This window comes from Acinonyx jubatus, chromosome C2 (genome assembly GCF_027475565.1).
Source record: "Acinonyx jubatus isolate Ajub_Pintada_27869175 chromosome C2, VMU_Ajub_asm_v1.0, whole genome shotgun sequence".
NCBI classification, from domain to species: Eukaryota; Metazoa; Chordata; class Mammalia; order Carnivora; family Felidae; genus Acinonyx; species Acinonyx jubatus.
Window position 1 is genome coordinate 96514678 of NC_069384.1, and position 11355 is coordinate 96526032.

The 11355-nt window shown below is 35.7% G+C and overlaps 1 protein-coding gene across 1 annotated transcript; it reads left to right on the top strand.

The window, feature by feature from the left end:
• The first annotated feature begins 7569 nt into the window (after nucleotides 1-7569).
• LOC113599770 (protein CEBPZOS-like) lies at nucleotides 7570-7999 on the top strand. The gene has a single exon (XM_027060850.2). The coding sequence runs from the start codon at nucleotides 7590-7592 to the stop codon at nucleotides 7800-7802; it is 213 nt and encodes a 70-aa protein (XP_026916651.2). The 5' UTR covers nucleotides 7570-7589; the 3' UTR covers nucleotides 7803-7999.
• The last annotated feature ends 3356 nt before the right edge of the window (nucleotides 8000-11355 follow it).

Consider the following 11355-nt stretch of genomic DNA (forward strand, 5'->3'; position numbering starts at 1 on the left):
AATCACGTTAATTGTTTTGTGGATATTGAACCAGCCCTGCATCCCAGGTATGAATCCCACTTGGTCGCGGTGAATAATTTTTTTAGTGTATTGTTGGATCTGGTTGGCTCATATCTTGTTGAGGATTTTTGCATCCATGTTCATCAGGGAAATTGGTCTATAGTTCTCCTTTTTAGGGGGTCTCTGTCTGGTTTTGGGATCAAGATAATTCTGGCTTCATAGAGAGTGTTTGGAAGTTTTCCTTCCATTTCTATTTTTTGGAACAGCTTCAAGAGAATAGGTGTTAACCCTTCCTTAAATGTTTGGTAGAATTCCCTTGGAAAGCTCTCCGGCCCTGGGCTCTTGTTTTTTGGGAGATTGTTGATTACTAATTCAATTTTGTTACTGGTTATGGGTCTGTTCAAATTTTCTATTTCTTCCTGTTTCAGTTTTGGTAGTGTATATGTTTCTAGGACAAATTCTAGGAATTTGTCCATTTCTTCCAGATTGCCCATTTTATTGGCATATAATTGCTCGTAATATTCTTTTATTATTGTTTTTGTTTCTGCTGTGTTGGTTGTGATCTCTCCTCTTTCATGTCAATACTACCCAAAGCAACCGATACATTCAATGCAATCCCTGTCAAAATAACACTAGCATTCTTCATAGAGCTAGAACAAATAATCCTAAAATTTGTATGGAACCAGAAAAGACCCCGAATAGCTAAAGCAATCTTGAAAAAGAAAACCAAAGGAGGAGGCATCACAATCCCAGACTTCAAGCTATGCTACAAAGATGTAACCATCAAGACAGTATGGTACTGGCACAAGAACAGACACTCAGATCAATGGAACAGAATAAAGAACCCAGAAATGGACCCACAAATGCATGGGCAACTAATCTTTGACAAAGCAGGAAAGAATATCCAATGGAATAAAGACAGTCTCTTCAGCAAGTGGTGCTGGGAAAACTGGACAGCGACATGCAGAAGAATGAACCTGGACCACTTTCTTACACCATACACTCAAAAATAAACTCAAAATGGATGAAAGACCTCAGTGTAAGACAGGAAGCCATCAAAATCCTTGAGGAGAAAGCAGGCAAAAACCTCTTTGATCTTGGCCGCAGCAACTTCTTACTCAACGTGCCTCTGGAGGCAAGGGAAACAAAAGCAAAAATGAACTACTGGGACCTCATCAAAATAAAAAGCTTCTGCACAGCAAAGGAAACAATCAACAAAACTAAAACGCAACTGACAGAATGGGAGAAGATATTTGCAAATGACATATCAGATAAAGGGTTAGCATCCAAAATCTATAAAGAAATTATCAAACTCAACACCCAAAGAACAAATAATCGAGTGAAGAAATGGGCAAAACACATGAATAGACACTTCTCCAAAGAAGACATCCAGATGGCCAACTGACACATGAAAAAATGCTCAACATCACTCATCACCAGGGAAATATAAATCAAAACCACAATGAAATACCACCTTACACCTGTCAGAATGGCTAACATGAACAACTCAGGAAACAACAGAGGTTGGCGAGGATGCGGAGAAAGAGGATCTCTTTTGCATTGTTGGCGGCAATGCAAGCTGGTGCAGCCACTCTGGAAAATAGTATGGAGGTTCCTCAAAAAACTAAACATAGAACTACCCTATGACTCAGCAATTGCACTCCTAGGCATTTATCCAAGGGATACAGGTGTGCTGTTTTGAAGGGACACATGCACCCCCTTGTTTATAGGAGCACTATCAACAATAGCCAAAGTATGGAAAGAGCCCAAATGTCCATCTATGGATGAATGGATGAAGAAGATGTGGGGTATATATACAATGGGGTATTACTTGGCAATCAAAAAAGAATGAAATCTTGCCATTTGCAACTACATGGATGAAACTGGAGGGTATTATGCTTAGTGAAATTAGTCAGTCAGAGAAAGACAAAAATCGTATGACTTCACTCACATGAGGACTTTAAGAGACAAAACAGATGAACATAAGGAAAGGGAAACAAAAATAATATAAAAACAGGGAGGGGGACAAAACTGAAGAGACTCAAATATGGAGAACAAACTGAGGGTTACTGGAGGAGAGGGGGGATGGGCTAAATGGGTAAGGGGCCCTAAGGAATCTACTCCTGAAATCATCGTTGCACTATATGCTAACTAATTTGGATGTAAATTTAAAAAATAATTAAATAAATACATAAATAAATAAATAATATTACAATTTTAAAAAAGTTTAAAATTCATCATAATAATAAAAAGCATATGTCTATTAAAAAAAAAGAACACCTATGTCCTTGTCCAAGTCATTATGTGATTTCTGAGTATCCTTGGACAAGTCTCTTAACCTTTTTGATTGAGATTTCTCCTTTGTAAATTATGCAAGATGATAAGTAATAACACTAACTTAATGAGGTTGTCCAGAATTATTGGGAGGACCAAATGTGATGATGAAGGAAAATGTTTGTGAATGTTAGTTAATAGTGCATGTGTAATGGTTAACTTCATGTGTCAATCTGAGTGGACCAAGTGATGCTCAGACAGCTCATAAAACATTATTTCTGAGTGTGTCTGTGAAGGTATTTCCCCAAACAATTAGCATCTGAATCAGTAGACTGAGTAAAGAAATCTCCCCTCACTAGTATAAATGGGTATCGTCAATCATTGAGGGCTTTAACAGTACAATAGGACAGAGAAAGGAGAAATTCTCTTTCTTTGTTCTTGAGCTGGGATGTCTATCTTCTCTTGTCCTTGGACATAGCAGCTCCTCATTCTCAGGCCTTTGGACTTGGACTGAATTATATTATCAGCTTTCCTGGTTCTCCAGCTTGCAGACAGCTGACTGTGGGACTTCTCGGCCTCCATAATCGCGTGAGCCAATTTCTATAATAAATCTTTTCATATGTATATATATATATATATATATATATATATATATATATACATATATATATATATATATCCTATTGGTTCTGTTTCTCTGCAGAACCTGACTAATACAGTGTGTTTCTTCCTCTTTATTTTTATAGTTTAAAAACAAAATAAAACCTCCATCCACAAATTTATCTCCAGATGGCTCAGTATTGCTTTTCTTGGGCTGCTGTAAGCCGAAGTAGGTGAACAGTCTATCACAAAGATAAATTGGAAATTTCTGGTAGACAGCGTTGGTAGCATACCCAATAGCCACCTCTTCTTTTTTTTCTTGTTCACAGAATATTAATTTTGTTCAAGGATGAGGTGTCTTTGTGCTCAAGGATAAGAGTCCCTTCCCTAGACTGGGGATGTGAATCATGATTGGTCTAAGCCCATCTTGGTAACCTCAGCTTTTTCTCACGTGAATAATGCTAAGAAAGTAAAATTTATACATTTAGCCTATATTTATTCAGTACAAAGCACTATTCTTGGTGAGGAGATATAAAGACGAACCAGAATAACTAGCAGACCCAAATTGGAGGCCTGTCTTGAACAAATAATAACACAAATAATTTTTGCCATGAAGTAAAAGCATTGTGGGTAGAAAGACAACGTAATTGGATTCTTGGGAGGACAAGAGGAACGTGGTGTCAAGGAAGATTTCTCTAAGTAAGCGACACTTACGCTAATAAATAAAGATGATAGGAACAAGAATATTTCAAGCTTGTATAAAGGCTGTGAATGGGAAGAGGCTTTGTACATGACACAAATTGGAGATATCAAATGTGATCAGATCAAGGAGAGTGTTGTAGGTTATGTTAGGAGTCTCAGATTTTAGCCAAAAAGGAAAAATGGGAAGTCACTAAAGGATTATAGTTTGCAATCATGAGACAGATCTGCATTGGAAAAATAATGAACTGAATGGAAACTCCGTTTCCATTGGAAATGGAAACTCCAGTTTCCAATGGAAATTCAAAAGAATGAACTGAAAGGAAACCAAGTAGTGATGTTTGAAGCCCATTAACAGACACCACCAAAAAGAGATGGTCACAGCTTGGACTAAATCTGCTCTTCCAACGTGGTGAGCACCAGCTGCATGTGGCCACTCAGTGCTTGAAGTGTGGTTTGTCCAAATTAGGATGTCCTGAGCAGTGCAAAATACACACCAGATTGCAAAGACTTCGTAAGAAAAAAAAAGAGTATAAATATCTTATTGATAGTATTTTACATTGCTTACATGTTTAAAATGACAATATCTGGGATAAAAATTGAACTAAATGATACGTCTTCTTAAATTTACCTCTTTAATGTGGCAACCAGGAAATTTAAATTTTTATGTGTGGCTTGGATGTATGGATTTCATTATATTTCATCGGACAGTGCTGATCATCGTGTTGACAGTGCAAATGGAAAGGAGACATACTTGAAAAGTGTTTAGGACACTAAGTTGGCTAATTTGGTAATTTATTGTGGAAGAGAAAATTATCAGTGATCAGATCTCTCTCTGCATTATGAGTAATTGGATGGATACATCATTTCTTGAGACATCAGAGAGGAGCTGTGCTAAGGAGAGTTTAAAGATAATGTGTGTACTTTTGGTTATGTTGAGTTTAATGTTCCCTGGAAAAGATATCTGAGCAGGATGTATGAATTTAGGAGTTGCTTAAATATGGTAAATGAGGCCATGGGAGTAGTTGGGTTCAAGGGGAAACAGATAGTTTAAGGAAAAGAGGAAGAGCCTGAGAAGGAACTGCCAGATGGATAGGGGCAAACTTGGATAGTGTGTTGTCAGAAGAAAAGGAGGGAGATGCCATCATATCAAAGGCTATTGAGACAAAAACAGCAGAATGTTGATGATTACTTACATTCAGTGATGGACACATGGTAGTTCGTTGTTCCTGTTTTCTCTGTATTTACATATATTAAAATCCCTATAATGCAAAATGGTTATTGAGCTTCCTGGAGACCTGGAAAGATAAGGGTTGAAACATTTACTTTGAAACATGATGCTTTAGCCAAGTCATTCATGAATTTCCATCGCAATGACATTGTGCACATTTATAGCTCATTTAATTAAAAAATACAACAGATGTAGATCTTAAGGCTCAGGGGGTTTTGTCCAATGAAGGAATATCTTATGTACATTCCCTCATCCATGGCAATAACTGTAATTTCATGTAATTTGAGAAGGGAGAATGTAAGAAGTTCAAATACTCATTGTCCAAAGGTGAGAACGAGGATAAGAATAAGAAGGTTTGGGGCGCCTGGGTGGCGCAGTCGGTTAAGCGTCCGACTGCAGCCAGGTCACTATCTCGCGGTCCATGAGTTCGAGCCCCGCGTCAGGCTCTGGGCTGATGGCTCAGAGCCTGGAGCCTGTTTCCGATTCTGTGTCTCCCTCTCTCTCTGCCCCTCCCCCGTTCATGCTCTGTCTCTCTCTGTCCCAAAAATAAATAAACGTTGAAAAAAAAAATTAAAAAAAAAAAAAAGAAAAAAAGAGTCAGAAGGTTTGGATCATGTCCTTTGAATTTTCATCCTTTCCACTGACCCAAAGAAGAGATAGAGATAAAATAGAGAGGTATAAACCTGAGATTTCTATCAGGTGGATGATAACACCCAGTAGCTTAAGCAAGGATAACAAGCTAGCCCAGCTTTGCAATTTCCTGTTATTATCATTTTAGCCAATGAAGGGTCAGTATTGCCTAAGTCTTTGTGCTTCATATATTGTAATTGTTGTGATTATAAATTCCATTTCCTTGGATTTTCATTTTGATTAGAACGATTCCAAATGTCAGGAATTGATAGATTGTGCCTCAATTTTTTATCTTCTCTAGGCATAAGTAAACGAGAATTCCAAGAACAACTTCAAGTTATGTCAATTGCATTAAAAAAATTAACACAATGTTAACTGTAGGAAAACTCAATTCTTAAAGTTCTTTCAAAAATGTACTAGAAATACATCTTTTCATGAAAAAAAATAACTTATTTGACTATGGCAAAAGAATGGAAAATTCACAAACAGGATATATGAGAATTAAGTATTGAAAAAAATTCAAGTTAGCAGGTTAAGTCTGGATTATTCAATGAATGCCTTTGAGACAGCTGATCGACTATTTGTAATAATCTATAATAAAATAGAATTAGATTCCTAGCACCATATGCCCAAATATACTAAAATAAACTCCATATGTGTTGAATATCCAAATAGAAAGTGAAACAGAAATGCTACAGATTACATAAATGACTATACATATAAGCAGAAAACATAAAGGGAAATATTGATAGATTTAACTTATACATTTCAAGACATTAAAGACACTCTAAACTAAAAGGAAAGGCAAAACACAACATAGAGAAAATATTCAAAATGCATAAGAAAAAGTGAATTTATTTAACATAAAAATCTTATAGAACTATAGGAAAGAAGATAGATGTCTGGCTAAGATATAGGCAAAGGTGTGAAAAAGAAAATTCCAATAGTAAAAAAAGTAAAATTCAATATTATGCAACTATTAAAGATTTTTTAAATAATAAGTGCTATTCTGAGAATATAGGGTCTCTCATGTTAATGTAGCTTAATATCTTTTTGGAAAGCAATTTCAAAATATGCTTTAAACCTAAAATTCTGTGTATAGTTTTGGCCCAGAAACTTTACTTACAAAACTATACTTTAAGGAAGTTATCATGGTTGTGTATAGAAAATACATGTAGAAGAACATTCGTTAAAACATTATTTCAAATTATGAAAGTTGAAACAGCCTGCATTTCCAGGAAGGGAGGATTGATTAAATATAGCATTTTACAGAAATACAATGAAATGTCATTCAGGAAAGATGTGAGGATGAATATTTATATTCTGAAAATATACTTATATAATTTTTTAAAATTGTAACAAAAAGTATTGTCTCATTTCCCACACATAGGACTATAAAAACACACCAAAATGTAGAGGCGGCTATTTCTGGATGGTAGAATTGTGGCCTTTTGGCGTGTCAGAATTTTGTTTAAGTGTTCTCTTATTTCTAATTTCATATAATTTACCTTTTTAAATTGTGACACAGCTCAAGTATATAGAAAAGTATAAAGTATAGTATAATAAACATCTCAGAACTGGAAATTCAAAGTGCCAGCTCTTAACAACATTTTACTATGCCAATTTCAGAGGCTTTTCTTTTATTTATTTTTTTTATTTTTACTTTTCTTTCTTTTCCCTTTTTCTTTGTTATTGTTCAGAATTAAGTAAGATTTGTACTTCAAACCACAAGAAAATAAGGTCAGGAGTGACTTTCTTACCTTAAACAACCTGAAAACATTAAATGATAGGAAACAGCCACTTTCTGACATTGGTCAAAAGGCCATCAGCGTTGGGCCCCTCGAATCACCTGTAAGTTCTGCCTAGAGGTTAATTGTTGGTCTAGTACAAATACATTTGACCTCTTCCTCCCTTGGGTACCCTTCTTTGATCTCATTTCTAGTCTTTTCTCTCCATCTCCACTATTCCAAACTTGTTTTTCGACCCACAGAGATTTTTATATTTTTACTATGTACAGCCATTTAGTACTATATGGTATTGTTATATATGGCTTAAAGTTTTATAGAAATGGTATCAGATGTAAGCGTCTCGGGTACAGCATTATAAACAGCAATGCATTTCTCCCTTGCTGCCCACTCACCTGCCTGTTGGTTACATGATGGCCCACACTGTGGAACCACTGGCCAAGAAGATCTGTAAAGGAGTTTTAGTAGTGGAATTTGTGGGTGTTTTTGGAGCATATTTTTTGTTTAATAAGATGGACACAAGCCAAGATGTCAGGCAAACAATGAGCAAGAAATTTCCCTTCATCTTGGAAGTGTATTACAAATCCGTTGAGCCTTCTGGAATGTATGGAGTCAGAGAATAAGATGAATAAAAATGGTTGAAAAGCAAAAATTAGCTGTTTGAGACCTTCATCGGGGAGAAGAAAGGTGAGCACACAGTCCTGTAACCTCCTGGCCCCACAGAACAAAACAGGAACTTCTCTTGTGCCGTGGCTTACGGTCATTTTCCACCCACTATGCAGATCGCCCGCTTTTGTTTGTTGCTTTCCTTCTGCATTTATTTATTTATTTAGTTAGTTAGTTAGTTAGTTAACTATAATGTTTCTTTTTTTAGTTTTTTAGTTTTTATTTAAATTCCAGTTAGTTAACAGAGTGTAATATTAGTTTCAAGAATTTAGTGATTCATTGCTTACATTTAACACCCATGGCTCATCACAAGAAGTGCCCTCCGAATCCCCATCACCTATTTAACACATCCCCCAACCGACCTCCCCTCTATTAACCATCAGTTTGTTCTTTATACTTAAGAGTCTCTTTCCTTATTTGCCTCTCTTTTCCAATCCCCCCATGAACATTTGTTGTTTCTTAAATTCCACATATGAGTGAAATCATGTGGTATTTGTCTTTCTCTGACTTACTTTGCTTGGCATAATACTCTCCAGCTCTATCCACATCATTGCAAATGGCAAGATTTCATTCTGTTATGGCCGAATAATATTCCATTGTGTGTGTGTGTGTGTGTGTATGTGTGTGTGTGTATATACATATATATATTTATATATATATACATATATATATATACATACCACAATTTGTTTATCCATGCATTTATTATTCATACATTATATGTATGTATTATTCATACATTATATGTATATAAATACATATCTATATTTATATATATAGTATATAAATACAAATATATATATATATATATATATACACACACATACCACAATTTGTTTATCCATTCATTTGGCTATTGTTGTTAATGCTGCTATAAACATCGGGGTGCATGTACCCCTTTGAATCTGTATTTTTGTATCCTTTGAGTAAATACTTAGTAGTGTAGTTGCTGGGTCATAGGGTAGTCCTAGTTTTAATTTTTTGAGGAACCTCCATACTGTTCTCCAGAGTGGCTGTACCAATTTGCATTCCTGTGCATTTATTTTTAAAGATTACTGGTTAACAAATAAAAGACTAGGACAAGAAAGGAAAAAAAAAAGAAAGAAAGAAATGTAATCATACTATAAACATGTATTTTGCTCAATAGTCTGTATTTAAGATTTTTTTTCAGATTAATCCCAGAAACTCTGGTTTATTTTCTTTAGCTGCATATCTATTCCTGTTTTGATGGTCATTTAGCTCATATTTTATACAATGAGTGGATATTACTTCTACAAAAATCACAGAAGCTATTAGGAATGCTGAGGAGTGGTGAAAAATATTACACAATGAATTCAAAAAATACATTTGGCTGCAATATCTTATAGGAATTATATGATTTTGCCCCTGAAATGAAAATATCCATGGATAAGTTCTCCTTTTGTAAAGATGAACTCTGTTTAACTCGTAATAACTTAAAATTTTTCCATCTTTAATTTAAAAAAAGCTCCTTATCTTCTGAAATACTAAGAAGAATTTAAAAGAAAAAGCAAAAACCTATTTAGACTCTTTGTTATAAAAGTTTCCCAGGCAATCACACATCTGGCAAAAAGACAGTTTTAGCCTTTTTTAAAGGTCAACTGAATTTTAACGTATAATTCACCACCAAGTTGACAGAGCTACTTATTTTTTTGAATGCAAAAATAGGACTAATGCCCCCTTCTTTACCCTAGGGGCCTGGCACATAATGGGTAGCCAGGAAATATTTGTTGAATAAACTGATATTGAACATATTGATATATTTTTGGCTTGAAAAGAAAGTCTGGGACTGAGCATGTTGGTATCAAAATGGAGAAATAAAGAGTGTGTTTTGCAATACAATGTGTGGGTAGAACATATACTTTAAATGTGTATTTTCTGGGGTGCGCGGGTGGCTCAGTTGGATAAGCATCCGACCTCAGCTCAGGTCATGACCTCACAATCCATGAGTTCAAGCCCTGCATCCGGCTCTGTGCTGACAGCTTGGAGCCTGGAGCCTGCTTCAGATTCTGTGTCTCCCTTTCTTTCTGCCCCTCCCCTGCTCATACTTTGACTCTCTCTCTCTCTCTCTCTCTCTCTCTCTCTCAAAAATAAACATTAAAAAATGTTAAAAGATAATAAAATTTGTAATTTTTAGAAAATCTGTAACATATGATTATGGTAGATTAAAACGAATTCTTGTCTACCTTACTGACATTTTTATTCAATACCTGCTAGATGACATTAAAGCACCAATAAAGGGTACCGGAAGACAGTATATTGACATATAAGTCAATGCTCATTTAGGGAAATATAGGTATGTGTATGTACATATCACTATATACTACATAGGCCATCTTTTTTAAAAACTTCAAAAAGTTGACGTTATATTAATTCTTTAAAAAACTACTAGTTTCAATTTTATCATTAATTATTTCTTTGTTGTTTATATTTATTCTTATTTTCTTCAATGTATCCTCATACATGTTAGCCATATTCTCAGGACACAACTTCTGGCAGTTAATGCACACTCTCCCTCTCTCAAGTATCTTTTATTTTCTGTTAAAATAGTGATTAAATGTAGAAGTAATTTTGAAAGAAAATAAAGCATGTCTAAGTAACTGTATTGATGGAGCCACTCTTTCAAATGTATTGGTGAAAATTTGTTGCGGATAAATTTGTGAAGACGTAACATTATGTTTTGTGCTTATAGTTTTCATTTATTCATTTGCTCCACAGTATCTTTGAATGCCTAAAATTTGATAAATTGTGTATCAGCTGTACCGACTGTTTGGTAGTCCTGAGCCCTAAGCTCTAACTATGACAGCACAATCAATAGGCAGTTTGATACAGTGATTAATGATGCTGGTTCTGGGGCACGTGGGTGCCTCCTTCGGTTAGGTGTCACACTTCTAAGCAGGTCATGATCTTGTGGTCTGTGGGTTCGAGCCCCAGGTCCGGCTCTGTGCTGACCGCTCAGAGCCTGGAGCCTGCTTCGGATTCTGTGTCTCCTTCTCTCTCTTGCCCCTTCCCTGCTTGTGCTCTGCCTGTCTCTGTCTCTCAGAAATAAACACATGTTAAAAATAAAATAAATTTTAAAAATTTTAAAAAGAATTCTGGCTCTGAAGGAGGAACCCAAGACTTTTCTTTCACCTGTGTGACCCTGAGCATGGTATACCACTGCTTTGAGCATTCATTTCCTCATTCATAAATAAGGGTGAAAATAGCACCGAGGATTGTAAGAGGATGATATGGTACGACGTGCGTACATCTCAGTGGCCAGCACATGGAGAGGGCACGGTAAGTTCAAGATGATGACGAAGCTGATAATGATGGTTATGTTGGGCAAGAGCTACATACTCTTAGGGTCTCTGTTTCCTCAGCTGTAAAATGCAAGATTGAACCAAGTTCTCTATAAGAGCAAATTAAGGATTATTTGGTGCCTGTGGGTCACTACTAGCAGAAAACTTTTGTACCTCCATTGCCTTAGGGTAAACTCTGCATCCTGGGTGG